General features: G+C 34.1%; 1 protein-coding gene across 1 annotated transcript in view; it reads left to right on the top strand.

The window, feature by feature from the left end:
• LOC142338552 (uncharacterized) overlaps positions 1-10,981 on the top strand; it is a 72,107-nt gene extending 61,126 nt beyond the window's left edge. Inside the window, exons 9-10 of the mRNA XM_075388343.1 lie at positions 6,107-6,332; positions 10,733-10,981. Coding sequence (XP_075244458.1) covers positions 6,107-6,332; positions 10,733-10,830 — 324 coding nt within the window. The 3' untranslated portion in view covers positions 10,831-10,981. The remainder of the gene's footprint in view (positions 1-6,106; positions 6,333-10,732) is intronic.
• Positions 10,982-18,003: the final 7,022 nt, after the last annotated feature.

Here is an 18,003-nt window from a genome sequence, read left to right as displayed (position 1 = left end):
TTCTGTAATTTTTGTAATTTTAATAATCAGTTTGTTTTGGAGGAAAAAATTAAAAATAAGGATTAATGCCTGTCTAAATCAATTGATTTCAGTCAGTAACTTCACCAATCCCGGAATCAAAATAGATAGTGGGGAGGGGGATGAACCGGACAGATTATATTGGCAAAGTCTCAATATTAATTTTTTCATCCCAACATTTTATTTTGTTTTTGGTTTTGAAATCCTAAAGTTTGACACAAAATTGTTGAGTTCTTGGCAATTCAGTATTGTTGATCTTGTTTATTAATTTCTTTGCGACGATCTTGCTTGTCTTACATGTAGTGAATTTTTTTTGTACCAAGAATCTTTCCATGATCGTTAAGAACAAATAAGCGTCAAATCAGAATATTCCAATTTTATCTAAATTCCAAATTTCCTTTTTGAAGGATTTGTGATAAAATCTCAACCAATAAGTTTTAGACATTAAGATTGTCTTGGTTTTTTCATGGGAATTCACGTCGTATTCCTGAAAACAAAGATACAATACGCAGTGCCCTTAAGAAAAAATAACAATAAGCTTGTTTTAAGCAATCATTGGCTCTTTTCCACTGTGCTTAATCGAGTTTAGAACGTTTTTAGATTCCAATGCTGATAAAATATTTTACATGCTGTTCACGTAAAATTTTGATAAAAGCTGATTATGTAAGCTGCAAAGCTTAAGATAAAAGCTGAAAGGTAGAAGAACATAAGTCAAATGAAACTGTATATTTCAGGATATTTCTAGAGACTGCAAACACTGATGCAGGGATGTCAGTTGATTAGTTTGGCTCTGAAGTCCTGCTTGCAAGCACTTGCTTCATGCGGATGCAAAATTGACTGTCTATAAATAAAAATCACTGCAAAAATATTTGAACTCCATCTCAACTTACCCGGATCCTTTTGCGATTTTGCGACTTCGCAGGCTGAAGTTTGAGCCAAAGTCGTCTGAAAATTACTATAGATAAAAATTAAAAAAGAATCACAATGTTTAGCAAAAAATTAATCAAGAAAAATTTAGGTGCAAACGGATCAATGCAAAAAATAAATGCTTTGTAAACCCTTTTCACTTTACTTAAAATGCTCTTTTAATAACTAATTTTAATGACTTGATTTTAATGAAACAGATTTGTTGAGCTCTTGAATGACGAGTTGCTTTACGGGAAGCATTAGCTGAAATGTCAAATAGTTTTGATTAAACTAAGAGGATATTGGACAGTTTTCTTGATATAGAAAATACAATTTAAGCCTAAGTTACCCTGGACCAGGAATTTATTTTGTAGCATTTTGGAAAACTTAATTATTTTAATCTTGTAGGATCTAGAATAATTTGATTATTTTGCAAGATCTTGTTGCGTGGTGAATGATCATATTTGTTCCGACCCCCACTTTAGTGGGAAGGGAGGAACTATATACTCAAATGTGTATTCTTTTGTTTAGTCAATTTTGGCCGATCGATATATTCATTGTAGAGAGTTGTGAGTGGCATCATTAGAAAGCACGTACTTTTTAGAACAAAGAGCTAAAAAGATTTTTTCAAATTTTGTTTTTTTTACATGGAGTTATCGAGGTTTAAATTTTGTGAGTATTCGACAGTTTTCATTCACATTTTCTGTAATTTACGCTTAAATTGGACTCAATTTTGGTACTGGAATTAAAAATGTGTTACATTTTTTTAATTATAGAGTTTTATTGTTTTCATTAAATATAGAAGAGCAGAACAGCGTTGCTGAACTGTTTGATTAAAGCTATTTGGCTGAAATTTTTGATAAAATTTCCAGTTGGCGCTAAGTTTAATTTTTCTGATCCACTTTGTTTAAGTTTGCCCGAAGTAGAGACCTAGAAACCGCTGACATAGTTACCTCTGGCTCCACAAGAGAGCTATTTGACTTTCGGTTCCCTATGAAAGTCTTCTAGAGATGAAATTTTCCCGTTTTTTATCGAACTTAGCTCAATAATTATACAAAATGCATCATGGTTTTTTCTTTCATTTTTGAAATATTTAACTTAACAAGTGATCTAATTCACAATAACTATGAACAAATGGGTGGTTATTTGGGGGCGTGCAGCCAAATCAGGAATAGATTTGATCACAACGTGGATTCCTACAACCAGAAACTTTTAATTTTCATTTATTGTTTAATTTTAAGTTTGCTTTATTGCTTTTTAAAGCTAATTACGGACAAAAACATCAATTTACCGCTCAATTAGTGACAGCTTCCACTTTATTAAAATTAGATATAGCTTGCTGTCTTGAAAAATCTAAAAATTTTTATGTCTTTGACGAAGAGTTTCGGTAAAACTTTAATTGAAATCTTATGTTTTGCTTTCAATTGTTTTTACTTTTGCAGACTGATTTTTAATTCTTACTGATCAAAAATCAATATGGCTTCTTCAACAATTGAATGTGAAACTATACAATGCTTTCGGATGTTATCTAATGTCTCTTATGACATTGAATACAATTGTTTTATGAAAATTTTAGTGAATTTTTTAACTTGTTAATTTTTTAATATCATTTCTGTCAAATTTTGGCTTCCTGCCAGTAAAAACATGTCAAACTTCTTTTCATATGGGACAAAAACTAATCATTGTGGCGGTTTTTTTGAAATAACGGCTTCTTGGTTCTGGTGCTACCACCTTTCATTCAAAATTTGATAAATTTTGTGCATAATTGCCCATTTTTGCTGTACTTTTAGGTTTCAGTAATTCAACTTTCAGCTATTGTCTCCTTACCCGAAGCTCCGATTGAAAAATCATTTAAAGTATGCCTTTCAACACTTTTGTTGGTTTTATAATTTATAATTTTAAGGGCTGCTTTCTCCTGCAGAATCTGATAGTTTTTTCCTGTTTCTGTTGTTATTTTTTGTTGTCGTATGCAATATGTTGTGTAATAAAAGGTCTCAGGGGCCAACTATAAGTATATAAAGGAACTTAATAACTGATATCCATATATAGCTAATGGTTATTTTACGTTTAAATTCTTTTCTTCAAAAAGTAAAAGTCAACTGTTCTACTTTTGTTCTGGTTTTGGTAACTTTTTCGTGTTTTACAATTTTGTATCGTTTTTGTCTTCTGGCCTCATTATTGGCAGATCAGATGTCTTTAACCTCTTATTGAAACAAACATTATTTTTTTTGTTCGTTAAAAGTTTTGACTGATGTCTTTAGGATTCAGTCAATGTCTTACAGGACATTTTGTGAATTTTATATACTTATCGATGTTTGCAGTTCTCTTTGTTGTCATTTTGAGATAGTCCTTTAATGAAAAAACTTTATGATGTTTATCGGCGATCAAGGTGAGATTTAATCATCTCGCGGTTAATATCTTATAAACTTAATGGCTTCAAGAGTTTGGTTCCGTAAAGTTGTTCATGAATTCTTTTGGTTCTTCTAGTGTTTATTGCTACTTTGTAGTGTTAAAAGTTAGCATCAATAATAACAGGCGTAATTAGTTTTCTCTGATGTTGCAAGGTAAACTGTATATTCTTTTAGCTGACGGCTTATGTTTGCCACGATTATTGAAAAAAAATGTTCTTATAAAAACAATGGATTCTTGAGCTTTGCCAATCTTATTTCTGTTATTTTGTCAAATAGATTCTTTTTAGACAAGTCACATCTGTTATCTAGTGAGCAACAGTTTGCTCTATATAACCGTTTTAATTTCCAATGGTATTTTATCTTGGTACTCAAAGTTTTTCAAAAATATTTGTGATTCTTGCATATTTGCCTTTTTTAAGATTCTTGTTTTCTTTTCACATTATCACAAAATTGGGTGGTTGCCATTTAAAAGTGCAATTACAAATTATTTTTGTTCTTTGTAAAGAATTAAATGTTTAATTGGCTGGAACACCATTTTCGTGCAAATTTTGCATTTTTTTGCTTTTGTTTGCTCTTTTTGTAGTCGTAATGCAATTTCCCGGATAATGAAAGGTCTCGATCGTTTTCTATGGAGGTATAAATGAATCTCTTTGTGATGTCAGTTGATACATAAGGTTTTTAATCAGTTTGACATTAATTTGTTTCAAAAAAGGCAACGTTTTGCCCTTTTGCTCTTTTCTTGTCGACTTGTCAACAAGTCGCATTGAAGAGAAATCCCATATTTGCTCTAATGAAATAGAGGTTTATTCTTCTTTAGTATAAGTTTTATCTGATCCTTTTTTGTTATGGTACTGAATTGATTTTTTTTGAAAATGGAAGAGTTTTTGTTGTAATTAAAATTTGTCACTTTTATCGCCGTCTTTTCTTGTACTCACATTAATGGCAGGTCTCATCGACCCTCTAAGGTATATTGTTTTACTCATTTAGTGGTTTGTTGAACAATATAGTAATTTTTTAATCTTATCATCATTTGGTAGACCATAAAGTGAAAAATTTAGCTGAGCTGGTTCGGAACACTATGTGCGAACTCACATTTCTGAGCCTACCTGTCTAAGTATTTGCGCGTTTGTTTCGTTCGAGCTCTACTCCAGTTTGTTAATTTATTATTCTGCCGCTTATAAAGCGTGCGAGAGTTAGTGGCATAAATCCATAAACCATATTTTTTGCCAACTCAACTCTCATTGTTTACTCATCAACTCAGGATAAGACCACGAACAATGAACAGACTCAAAAACCCTAACGGGGACAAAAAGGATAAGAAATTTCAGAATTGAGTTTCCTACTTAAAATCTAGCAAACAATTTTCATCTGTTTGGTGGGTTGAGGGGTTTTCATGGGTCGAAAAAAAGCATTCCATGGGTCAAGCTAAAGTCAACTTATCAGTTGAGCATGGCCTTCTCATTGTTCGAGCAGAAGTCTTTTCATAAGTCTGCATTTTTGAAGTTCTACAAAATATATATACTGAATTTTCTTATTCTGGATATCCTGAAACAGCGGCCGAGCTAGAATAAACATGATTGCATCAAAGCAGTTCGAATTAAAGGTCACCTGGAAATATGACAATAAACTTAAAAGTTTCCTTTAAGAGAAAAAGTGAATTGAGCTAAATCCAGCGTAAAAAAATGCAGTCATGCAAAAGTTGATTGAGATTTGGGTCAAGCAAAAACCCAACGTAAAAAGTTTGTGTTGAACTGAAGTGCAGTTTTTTGTTCAAAATGAGCTGAAGTTATTTCAAACGCTATTTGGGTCGGGCACGGTCTTCCCATCCCAGGTCGAGGTGTGCGTTAATGATCAGACCCATCCAGACTAAAATCGGTCATGATCAGACCCATCCAGACGATAATCTGGCATGATCAGACTTTAGCTCGTTTTTCATACGAGCTCGTTTTTGATTCGTTTTTATTTTGCCATGATCAGACCCATCCAGACCATAATCAGCCATGAATAGACTTTAGCTCGTTTTTAGAAATTGTGCTCGTTTTTACCTCGTTTTAAAACTTTTTGCTCGTTTTTACCGTGTTTAAATATTTCTGCACGTTTATAATTTTTTTCAGTAAGAAAGAACTCCAAAGTCTGGTTATAGACTTGATTTTTAATTATGAAACAACTTTTAAGAACCAAAGTTTTCTCTGGGACTTGTAAATTAAGATGAAAAATTGACAATTGATGACTGATATATTTTTTGTAAGAATAATAAAAACAGTTGGGTTGTTACATAATAATAATAATAATAAAAATAATAATAATAATAAATAAAGTCATTTCTTTTTGAAGCGTGACTTGATGATAATTGCATACTTAAGCGTAAGAAGTAAATACAAAATTTTAAACCTATAACAATTTTGACGGTTTTTGAAAATTAACGTCATCTTTGAAGATTTAGTCACACTTCAGTACATAGAAATGGTGAATTTTTCTGTGAGTGGATTCATTTTGAATCATTATCAGGTATGAAGTAACGCAAAAACCAACTGTCTGAGGTCTGTTGAGAGTGAAAAACACGTAGTCCCATGTATATACCTTTTCTTTCGTCGAGCAATGTTTTTTCCTAATTTAAGGTGAGAACCTGGGCACTTTCTACAACTCAATTAGCAAATGCACTAGATCTGGTTTCGCTCTTTTATCAAAAATTATAAACCACGTTAAAGTTAACCATGACACATTTCAATTTTTGCTATATTAGAAAAAAAACTGTTAATATGACCATTTAGATAACATCCTGCTCAAATGAGCTGGTCGGTGTTTTTCGCCACAACTTCACAGACGTTTGCACACCTGGAGTGGTTCAGGACAGCCATAATTGTTCTGTGAATTCAAACGACCTGAGCGAAACAAGCTATGATGTTCAAATCCAGATGTTTGAAGGCAGCACCATGTTTACCGAGATCAACCTGACGTCGGGGAGTAATTGCGACCATGATGAAAATGCTGAATCAGGTTATGTTATACACTCCTTTCCTTGCTGTTGTCCTCGGCTTACAACACTTGGCGTGCTAGCCGAGAGGTAAAGTGTGTGACTTTGAGACCCGTGTCGAATTTTTACCCCAAATAAGATGTAAGATTAGGGCTAATTGGGGGAAATCTTAGCAAATTCCCATCAGAAATCTTATATTTTTAGAGGGTAATTCGATGCAAGACTGAGGGGTAATGTGGGTAATGGGGGGTAATGGGGGGGGGGGGTAAATGGTGCAAGAGTAAGGAGAAATTTTGGGGGTAAAATAAGGCAAGAATGGGGGGGGGGGTGGTAAGAGGGTAAAACGACGCAAGAGTAGAGGTAGTGCGGGTAAAACTATGCAAGAGTATGGGGGTAATTAAGATCTGCCAGAAAAATAGTTATCGTGCAAGACTCTTGCAAGTTCGTTCCGGTCGAGCTTTCCTCTTATTGGCTCTCATTCATGCAACACTTTTCATTTTGACCAACAATTTACTAAAGAATCAGTTGCGTGGTTTTTAAGAAAAATAATACATTTGAATAGATTTTAAATCTGGAAATATGAATTATCTGAAAAAAAAACAATTTATAGTTTGCCTTTGAGAACTGTTAACACAAAAAAAAATTACTATTGAAACGTTTTTTCATTCAACTTTATCAAGTTTTACAAAACTACACGTCTAGATTACTTTTTTTGATGAAAAAATTATGTGATATTATTCTTTGCATCTTAAACAGCTTCTTTTCATTTTTACTGCCAATGTTTTCCTGCCAATGCCCAAAAATGTGATTACTCACGGCTTGCCATTTTTTTGATCTTCGAAGGACCTTAAAAGAGATTTCGCGCATATCTCATGCTGTCAAAATTACTCGAATTAATCATTTCATCTTGTAGGATCTTGTGCAAAAAAGTGGATATAGATATATTAGAAGATTCTGACAGAGAAATGATTATCTTGTAAAATTCTGGCAGAAAAGACGCTATCTTGCAAGATTCTGGCAGAAAAAAGGATATCTTGCAAGATTCTGGCGGAAAAATGGTTATCTTGCAAGTTTCTGGCAGAATGAATGGTTATCTTGCAAGTTTCTGGCAGAATTAAAGGTTGTCTTGCAAGATTCTGGCTGAAAATTTGCAAGATTATGCATAATCTTGCAAGATTCTGGCAGAATCTGCCAGAATCTTACAAGATAACCATTCGAAATCGACTGGGGCCCTTATTACCCCCTATGCTTGCATCGTTTTACCCACCCCCAGCACCATTACCCCTACTCTTGCACCGTTTCACCCCACAGACAATTACCCCCTTCCTACTCTTACATCAATTTGGGTGGTAATCAAGGGGAGGGGTAAATGCGTCACGGGGAGGGTGATATCTCACTGAACCATAGCTTCAAGATGACCATATCAATCTTGGCTGCAAAAATGGTACCACGATAAAAATTTAGACGCTAAAAAAGTGGTGGCCAGAGTGACCAAAAAAGAGCCTTGATGCTCATAAATTGGACACTCTGAGATGTGGGGAATAATAGAAAAAGACAGTCAAGAAAATGCGACTGTTAATGAACTGCAGACTAATAGCCTAATGCTGCTCCTCTGCGATAACGGAGAAATAAAAGTAGCAAAATCAGTAAAATTACTTTTTATTACATTAAAACTAACTCTGAATGCGATTATTGCTTCATTTTTGAGTGACTTAAGTTAACCTTGTTATGAAAATAAAAAGCATTGTAGCTGAGTGGTCAGTAGTTTGATGTCAATTGTAAGATGTCAGTAGTTTGATTGAGTGCTTTGGGTTCGAACAAGTTAGTGTGAACTAGTTTTTGCGTGTCTGTGCGCTGATTATTGCATCCGTGGCCTAATCAAACTAAGTAAGCTGAAGTTCTGTAATACATTTGAGCAAAGTTTGAATACCCGGGCTCACCATCCAGAGCATTGCAGTACTGAGCCAGTGTAAATCCATAGACTGTATATAGCCATTTTTACACTTGTGCATATTATGTTCATGTCAAAATATAGACTGTCAAAATATAGTCTATTATTCAGAGAAAAATTGGTATTCTGTTATTAAACTCATTTTGATCTTTCCATTACTATTTTCATACAATTATCAGCTTATATAACATTATTGTATACCTCTTGTCAGCCTAAAACCATTCTTTTCTAAACCTGTTTCAGCTCTGATTGTCAGCCTAAAATACACTGCTTCCAACCTGTTTTTGCTCAAATTGTCGATCACACCACAGAAATATTCACACCATTCTGCATCACACCGCAGGAATTTTCACACCATTCTGCATCACACCACAGGCATATTCACACCATTCCGCATCACGCCACAGGCATATTCACACCATTCTGCATCACACCACAGGCATATTCACACCATTCTTTATCACGCCACAGGCATATTCACACCATTCTGCATCACGCCACAGGCATATTCACACCATTCTGCATCACACCACAGGCATATTCACACCATTCTGCATCACACCACAGGCAAATTCACACCATTCTGCATCACACCACAGGCATATTCACACCATTCTGCATCACGCCACAGGCATGTTCGCACCATTCTGCATCACGCCACAGGCATATCCCACTACACACACACACACACACACTTGCACACACGCACACACACATGCGCACGCACACACACACACACACACCACACACACACACACACACTGAAATTATTCTGAACAGTCTGAATAGCTGTTCTGTTTTTTTTCTGGGCATAATGACCAAATTTTTTAATGTAAATAAGCTGTTTCAGTACTTGTTTTACAAAAAAATATGGAGATACTCAGGTTCAGTACTTAAATACTCTGGGTGGTAACCCCGTGTACCACTTTTATCAAACTGAGAAAGTGCGCGATTCGAAATTGCTTGGTCAGATGAGTTCAGTGGACCCTATAATTTTGTTTTTTTTTTTGTGAGAACTAAACCCTGTTTAATTGCTCTGAAGAAGTAAATTTATTGCGAAAGGATTACAGTGAACTAAACTTCCTCAAAAAAGGAAATTGATCTAATAATTTAGCAGCTCTTGCGTTTATAGCATTGCATTATCTTTATCATTGATATCAACGTTTCAATCTGGCGAATTTATCGTTTATGTTCAAAATTATAAGTTCTGTTAATTGCATAGCGGTTAACTTACAAGATGAGTCGTTGCGAACCTGTCAGAAGGTGTTTCCGGTAACACGATTTTTCGAACACCAAAAATAAAAAAATTCTGGGCTTCCCGTTAAACTTTTAGAGTTTGTCTATAAAAAGAAAGCAATCGTTTTCTTAGCAAAATAAAGCAATGATATCTGTCCATGCTTTTAACGTACTGTTGGAAAAGTGCCGGTTTGAGCTGCTATTTAGACCATGGAAAATTAAAATTTTTTAACTGAAATACTATGACACAATACGAAATTATTGTAAGGCAGAGCTTTTAATTGCATAAGATCTAATAAAGCAATGTTTTTTTATCGTTTTAGACCTGATAAACAGTTTTACAAAGCGGCAAGTCGTTATATGAATTACAGTCTTTTTTAGCTCTGAGCGCGTTAAAATTGGTGAAAAAGTTTTTATCGAAAAAAACCGCAGCTCTTAACATTTCTTGCCAAGAAGTCACTGCAAATCTTTTAGGGATAAAGTTTTGTAAGATTCGCAATTTTTGGCGTCTAAATTCTTATTTTGAGCGCAATATTTATTTTTACCGCTGAAACGAATTTTTACCATTCGAAACAGCAATTCGATGCAAAAGTTTCCCCATAAAGTGTAGGGAACCTGATTTGAATACAAAAAAATATAAACGATAAAATTAATTAACCGGGAGAAGGAAAAAGAGTTTCTTGACTTTCAAGGAGGTTGCAGGTTTGGTAGTGGAATTCAATTTTGTATTAGTTTCAGTGAATATGGTGAAACTAAAAAATTTCACAGCTGAAGACCAAAATTCTTCCAAAAATTAACCGCTTTCATCGTTTTCTTTGGTAAATATGCGCGCGCTTTGTGGTGAAAAATTTTCAATTTCACCACAAATCTTTTATTATTCCTCTGCAACACATGGACCAGGCAAAAACAGCTTCCGTATGCCTAGCAGAGAAAAAATGTCTGCTGAAACTGATAGCAAACACTTTTACAGTTTCAACACTTTCACAAAAACGATGCAGAAATTAAAAGCAATCTATGGCTTTAACTGAATGTTATAATTGAAAAAATTTGTTATTATCTAATATAATTGCCAATATTTGTTAACTATTTGTGAAATATTATGTTAATTTCAAAATATTAGTGTATTTTCATTTTGGATAAAAATTAATAAGTTGAAACTTCATTCAAAAATTACACAACGGAAGACTCATAATGGGAAAGAGTTTTAAACAATGTTGAGTTATTTTTGGTTTTCAGGAAATGTCATTCCCTCTCTTGCAGCCTTGGTGGTGTTTCTCTGCATTCTGCTCCAAAGCACTGCTGACACGATCGTCAAAGTTGGATACCATGTTTGAGGTCACGGTCAATTTGAATGAACTGACCAATCAGAAAAGTACAAATAATTAACTTGGAAATGAACGAAAAAGAGACCTCAGTAACTTTCCGTCAATTCGGACACTGTGAGTTGTGGAAATAATTCTGAACTCCATCTATTGTAAAAAAAATAACGCTTTCATTGAAAAATTGATGTCTTTAATTTTCAAACACCTACCTTTATTTTAAAAAGTGTAACTCAATAAAAAATTTATTCCGGTTCGAAATTTACTGATTTGCTGAAATTTGAACAATGTGTCCATATTTATGTCCAGAGCATTTTTCAAGTTTTTAAGGATGCTTTTTCTTGGTAAATGAACGGGTAGAATGACTCAAAAGACTGGTAGAATGACTCAATAGAACTTGCAAAGAAGTGATGTTTGAAAAAGAAAAAAATGAAATGAATGTAATGAGCAAAAGACAAACGCGAAAATTGATATAAATTAGGGTTAAAAAGGTTCACAAATAGAGAATGTGTAGTGTAAGTTCACACATAATGCTCCAAACCATCTTTTTCCAGTCAAACTTATCAAAACAAGAAGATATGAGATCTGTTTTACTTAGATGCATATCTTGAGATGATCGCTTGAATGTATTTTCCTCCTATTACATATGCGTAGTGGAAATACACTGTATATTTTTTTTGGAGGTTTGAAGTCCACTTTCTGTCCATCTAATAATTGCATTGTTCTATCCAATGAATTGTTCCTCAATTTTTGCCATTTTTACTGTTCACATTTATTCAAATGTCATCAGTCTCATACCATGTCTTCTTATTACAACAGAAATGTAATGGTATTTTTTTCTGTTCACGTGAATACAGGCCCCAACTAATGAAGAACATCTAATCTCAACCAGAAATGTGTTTCAATTTCAAACAAAACTTTTCAATTAGGAGAGAAAAAGTAACGTCTTATTTTTCAAATACTGAGTCATTAGTGCGCATATATTATGTAAAACGTTTAATTTATAAAAGAAAAGATGATTCAAGAAATTTAGGTCTTTTGAGAATTCTTTATTTAGATATCTAACAAATTTAAAGAAAAACTAAAAGCATGTTTTACCTTGAAAACGTAATTTAACAGATCATTTGGAACAGATCTGGAACAGATCATTTTCAAGTTCAAACTGCCAAAAAATGATTCAAAATAATGTTATTTTTAAAAAATACAAATACAAAAAATGATTATGAAAGCGGTCAAAAAGAATGCCTCTTTTGCACACGTCTTTCATAGCTATTTAAATACTTGAAAGTTTCAAGTACTCCCTCAATACCGACATTGCGGCTGCTGAAGAATCTCAGTGAAACCTAAACTTCGCAGCCTAGTTGTCGAGTTTTACGCCGGTCTCGTAATTCACTCTGCTCCAATTGACTAACAATCTCTTCGAAACTATTAGTCGCTCTGTCATATTGAAGGACTGTAATTTGAGAATTGATTGAATTTACCAATATTCTAGGTGATAAACTATGTTCAATCTCGTTCTGAAATTTGTTAGACTTCAGTCAGTGATAGAAATTATGCTAACGTTTTCAAGAAAGCTCAACTTACCAAGTAAATTTGTCGATTATACAATCTAGCAAAACTTAACAGGAATATATTAAAGTTTATGAAGATTTAACTAATAGTCAAACTGAGAGGCAACTGCTCTTTGTAACAGTCTCTAACGGTTCGAAGTAAAATCTGGTTGCACTATTCAAACAGTTTGGTTAAAGTAAATGATCAGTTAAATATCTTTTATAACATCAATGATACTCGTTTCTGATTGATTAAACAAGGAGGGTCTTTTAGATCTATGTTTACAATGTAAATATCAAGATACCGCTTTTTTTGCTTTTAGTGATTAAAGTAGGGCTGATACATAAGTCACACTAAAACCTCAACTGTCATTTAATCAGGAATAAACAACTTAAGGATCACATGATAAACACAGTAAGATACTTGGCAGAAATTGTAAAATAATTGAAAAATGCACTTTGCATTTAATAAGTGCTAATAGCCACACTTGTTGTACCAAATTTAACATTGCAAAGCAATTTAACATTGCAAAGCAATTTAATCACTTTTGAAACCAGATTTCACTTTTCTTATCTTGATTGTGTGAAACGTACTTACAAACTTTGAGGATGAAAAGGCGGTGGCGATAAGGCAATTCATTCGCTGGAAGTTGAAAATTGGAATATAAATTCCGCCGCAAAATACATTTTCAGAAGCGCCTTCCTTAAACGAAAGAAAAATAAATTGTGCGTCAGATTAATTGAAGTATAATCCCTTATTTCAGTAGTCTTAAACGATTAAATCGTCAAAGGATTAAAATTTTGTGAATTGCTCTCAACGCCTGTGGTAACTAGATTCACATTTCGTTGGAAGTGTTTTCCAATTGTTTCTTTTTAAATGCCGGGCGGAAACTACTTAAACGTATTTTAAGCGCGTTCCACGTTGGGCGTCAAAAAACGGTGGGAAGTGCTATCCATATTCTTTGTAGCTACTTTTTTGTTTTGGTACCGGCAACGCTAGTAATGTTGTTCGAATTAGTATCTTTGACAATTACAAAGCTCTCACGTAACCATTTGATTAAAAAAGAGAGAAAAGAAGTTTCGAACGATGTGTTAACTCCACTCATACCAATAAGATCCAGTTTCCTCTAATTGTAAGTTCTGTGATTTATGGAGGCATATTTTTATCGATCGAATCGTCAACAAAAGCAACAGAGTAACGGGAAAAAATAAATTTTGTGAAAGTTTCCACTTCGCCCTCAGGCCTTGGAGTCAATTAATAAAATTGTTAGTATAAAACAATATTTTGTACTGGGTGGATCATGAACAAAATGGACCGATAAAAATTGATTCATTAAAATGTTTATCTGCTGTTTTGATAAACATAGTCATGCCAAACCAAACTAATTGTTAGTTTAAACTTTAAAAAAAACATAAATAAACTTGGAATAAAGTAACGTGGTATTGTTTGTTTATTTTCAATGCATCGTTTGGCCTAATATTGAAAATTAATTTGTTTTGATTTCAAACGACTGTTTATGGGATGCTGTCCTTATTATCAAAATTATTGCTCTAAAACGACCTATTTTAATTTGTTCAGCTAAAACTTTTCCAACAACGTTAGTTCTCAGTGTTAGGTGGTCTCAATTATCAACTCCGGTAACTGATGTCCTAAACACATCTATATTTTTTGTCACCACGGACTACTGTACTTTAAGATTAACGGAACAAGATCAGCAGTAGCACTTTGTAAAAACATGGTTAAGCCTTGAGAATTTTTTAAAAACAAAATGGTTTAAAATAAGTTTCAAAAGATTTGAGCATCTAAAATTTTACGCAAAATCTTTTCAATCTGTATACGCAAAACAGCTTTAGTGTCCGTTCAAATCTGCCCAATAAAGACGACTTAAGAGACAAAAAATGCATCAATATTCATTTCAGCATCAACGGAATTCACAGTGATTTAGGTAAACTAGATATTGCTGATAAATTTTACAAAATTTCAGCACAACATTTTTGCTTGTTCGAGTAATATGAGCTTTTGAAAGATGAGGAAGCAACGTAAAACGAAGAAGCAATTGTCATTTGGACAATTATGTCCTAGTAATAAATTAACTCTAGCAATTTTTAGTTTACCTGAACTACTGTGAGTTCGGTTGATGCTAAAATGAACTTCGATGCATTTTTTGTCTCTTAAGTCGTTTTTATTGGGCAGATTTGAACGGACACTCGAGCCTTTTTGCGTATACAGACTGAAAAAATTTTTTGCGTAAAATTATAGACGTTCAAATCTTTTGCAACTTATTTTAACGCTTTTTGTTCTAAAAATTGCTTGAAAACTTTACCATGATATTATAAAAGGCTGCTGTTTATCTTGTTCTGTTAATCGTGACGCACAGTAGTAAGTGGTGACAAGAAATTATAAAAGTCTTTAGTATATCAGTTACCGGAGTTTTTTTGAAAGCCTTTTCGATTTTGAGCTGAGATGCAAGGAGTATTTCTGGCAGTTGTTACCAAAACACGGTTAAAAAAAACAAACATACATATGGAGAGCTCAATTAGTTCAAACTCTAGAAAATCCTAAACCATGAGAACTACTCCACTATCTAGGCAAAAATTAGCAAAGTGAAAACAATTTCAGCCAGATTGATGCAAAAGATATACCATTGGTTTACAAAATTGGCAATAATTGTTCCAATAAAATACTCTAACGTTCTGTATTCTGTATTTTGTTAACTTGAGATCTAGATGCAGAGACTCAAAAGCAAAACGAATTTAGTTAGAATTCAAAATACCTTTGATTCTCCAAATCTGTGTTAATAATTGGGACAAATTGTAAACAGTTGTTACAAAAGCTTTTTGTACAAACTCGAGTTCCATTTTCCGGAACAGAGAACGTTAGAATCATAGTACACTTTTTTTACTCTAACAAAACAAAAAAAAATAAATTAAAAAAAAACGAAAAAGAGGCTCGTCTTAAAGTAACAAAAACCAACTTTTGCACCCTAAAGCAAGCAAGAATTTTAATTAACGTTTTCTCAAACAATTCTAAGACCCCTTCTATGCAGATCTAATTCTCACAGGTTGCACCCGTTTTCGTATCTTTACAAAACCCATAAATTTCATCATTTGTTCACATACTTTCAATAATTTTTCTCTCTAAGATTATTAGAATAAAAAAAGAATCTACCATCATTGAAAACTAACATTAAAAACTAAATTTTGCATCTTTAGGAACCATTTTGGAGACCCTTTGTTTTTATCTTCCAAGTTACATTGTGGGGTGATTGTGTCAAGGCAGAATATTGTCGACTTGACGCCGTAGAAGATCGACGAATCTGGTTTGATCCCAACTTTTGAGCACCCCCTCCTCTCATCAAAGAAACCCAATCTTCCCCCTCTTACGGTTTGCCTGTTCAATCTTTCCCGCATTTTCGCAATGCAATAAAGCTTATGAGCCAAAGCATCTTCGGATCAACTGTGTCAGTCTGATCAGAATCGCGATGCAATCGATAATTCATCCCCGTATTCAATGCTCTCTGGGGAAGTCCGAATCCAATTTCTCAGTCAGTTTGAGACAGCAGTTGAGTGAACTGAAAATCAAAAATGTTATCTTGTTTCCTATCTTGTTGGTACCGTACTTTTTATCGCGACAAAAAAGACAAATTATTTTTATCCCGCTAAAAGAGATAAAAAACATCTGAAGTTTGGAGCAAAGTTTAGTCACGTCTAAAGTGGGATATTTTCAATTGGGTGCAGCTTACGATAAAAGGGTGTGCTCTCAGTCAACTTGAGTTGATTCACATTTCACTCAATTTTTGTCTACAGTGAAAAGATTTCCAAAAAACTGGCTGGTGCAATTTGCAACACAGAGAATTGATTCACCAGGCTCAGCCTGCAATCCAATGGTGATAGTAGAGTTACGAACTGTTTGCAGCAGAAATATTCCAAACCTGCGCCATGTCCCCTACAAATTTCCTTTGCGATGGCGAGAAATTATTACGTAATTATCAGAGGATTGCATTTCAAACACTGACTGTGTTAGTAACTGGAATAAATTGTCTCACTGAAAGTGGTGGGAAAAATATCAGCAGCAATATGATAAACTTAATAATGAATAGAAATGGGGCAATGTGTGCTGCGCTTTGGTAAGAAGTGGCTTCGATGAAGCAACCAATATGCAAAAGCAACAACACAATGTACTCCTTCGCTTCACAAGCTATAACACTGTTTCTTCAAAAAAATGGGACTTTTGGAAAAAAATTTTGTGTTGGGAGCGAATAGGACCCTGCGACTAAAAACACTCATTGAATTCGAAAAAAGCAATCCAAAGCAAAAGGAAATATATGATCTTATTGGAGACTTTAGAACCAAAGAACTTCAATTCGACGAAGAAAAAGCTCTTTTTCAACTCCAGTTTTTCTCCAATTTTACAACTGCTGGGCCGTCCAAAAAAACTCAAGGCATCATCAACTGTCAGACTCTATCGCTCAAAGTTTTTGTTTTGCCTCACTAACAACTTTGAAGAAGAAAAAACCTGACGCTAAAACTATTGCTGCTGGTGCAATTATTTGGCGTCTGGTTGCCAAACGCAACGCAAAATTAGCAGTCTCCGTGGCTGTAGAGCTGTTTGGAGCAAAGTGGCTAGCTGTTGCAGTCAAGGGAGGAACTAAGGGCATACTGGTTAGCAATATATATAAATTTTGGACAACCAAAGAAACAAAAGGTTGAGGCCTACTGCAAATTGATTTCAGAAACGCATTTACTTTAGTGAATCGTAGAAATATCCTCCACTCATCAAAAAATTGATGCCTAGTATTTTGTTGCCTTTGCCTCCTTTTGCTATTCCCGTCATAGTGATTTGCTCTTCAATAAATCAACGGTTGAGATTCAGTCTAGAGTGCAACAGGGAGAGCCATAGGATCTACTTTTGTTTTTTGGCAACCTGATCACTTTTTTACTGAAATTGAAAAAAATTCAAAACCTCATACAGCACTGCAGGTAACTTGATAACTGAATTATTACAGAAACTGAGGACAATCTGTGTAAAACGTTGAAAATTCTAACAATGTGAGGAGCTGAATACGCTTAGGAAGGTTAAGTGCAAGCTAAAGTCAATCAAAAGCAAGAACATAAAAGAACTTCTAGACAACTTACCATGTGTGGACAATCCACAATGTTTATTTGGTATCCATCTTTTTTGCCTTGGTGAATTCAAAATGGTTCACTCTTTGGGAGGCAATTCTCCTTCAAAGGAATCAAAGTAAATACCCTTCAAATGATGGATTGGGTTGAAATCGCAACTTTTGAAGGCGTTTTGGAAGTTTTTTGTCAGATTCTTCACGCGATCAAGCAGGCTTTTCAATAAACGGAACCAGTCAAATAAGAAGATAATCTGATCAAGTTCAGAATGTTGGCTCTGGTTTCCAATCTACTGCGCTTGTACACAATCTAAAAGGCCAAACTCCAATTGAACAGATCTCACCTGTTCAGACAGTTAACGAATTAGATGAAACGTTGACCTTGCACCTCTCAACAAAAATTCAGGATCAACCTGATAATTCAAATTATAACAACTTGTTAGAAAAAAAGAAGTCCACTAGAGAAAAAACTTGTTTGCTTTCTCTTTTTCTACCATAATGGAGTGCTTGGTTGTGCA

Source organism: Convolutriloba macropyga, chromosome 4 (assembly GCF_964194025.1).
Source record: "Convolutriloba macropyga chromosome 4, txConMacr16.3, whole genome shotgun sequence".
In the NCBI taxonomy this organism is placed as follows: domain Eukaryota; kingdom Metazoa; phylum Xenacoelomorpha; order Acoela; family Convolutidae; genus Convolutriloba; species Convolutriloba macropyga.
This window is presented reverse-complemented; position numbering and strand designations above follow the sequence as displayed.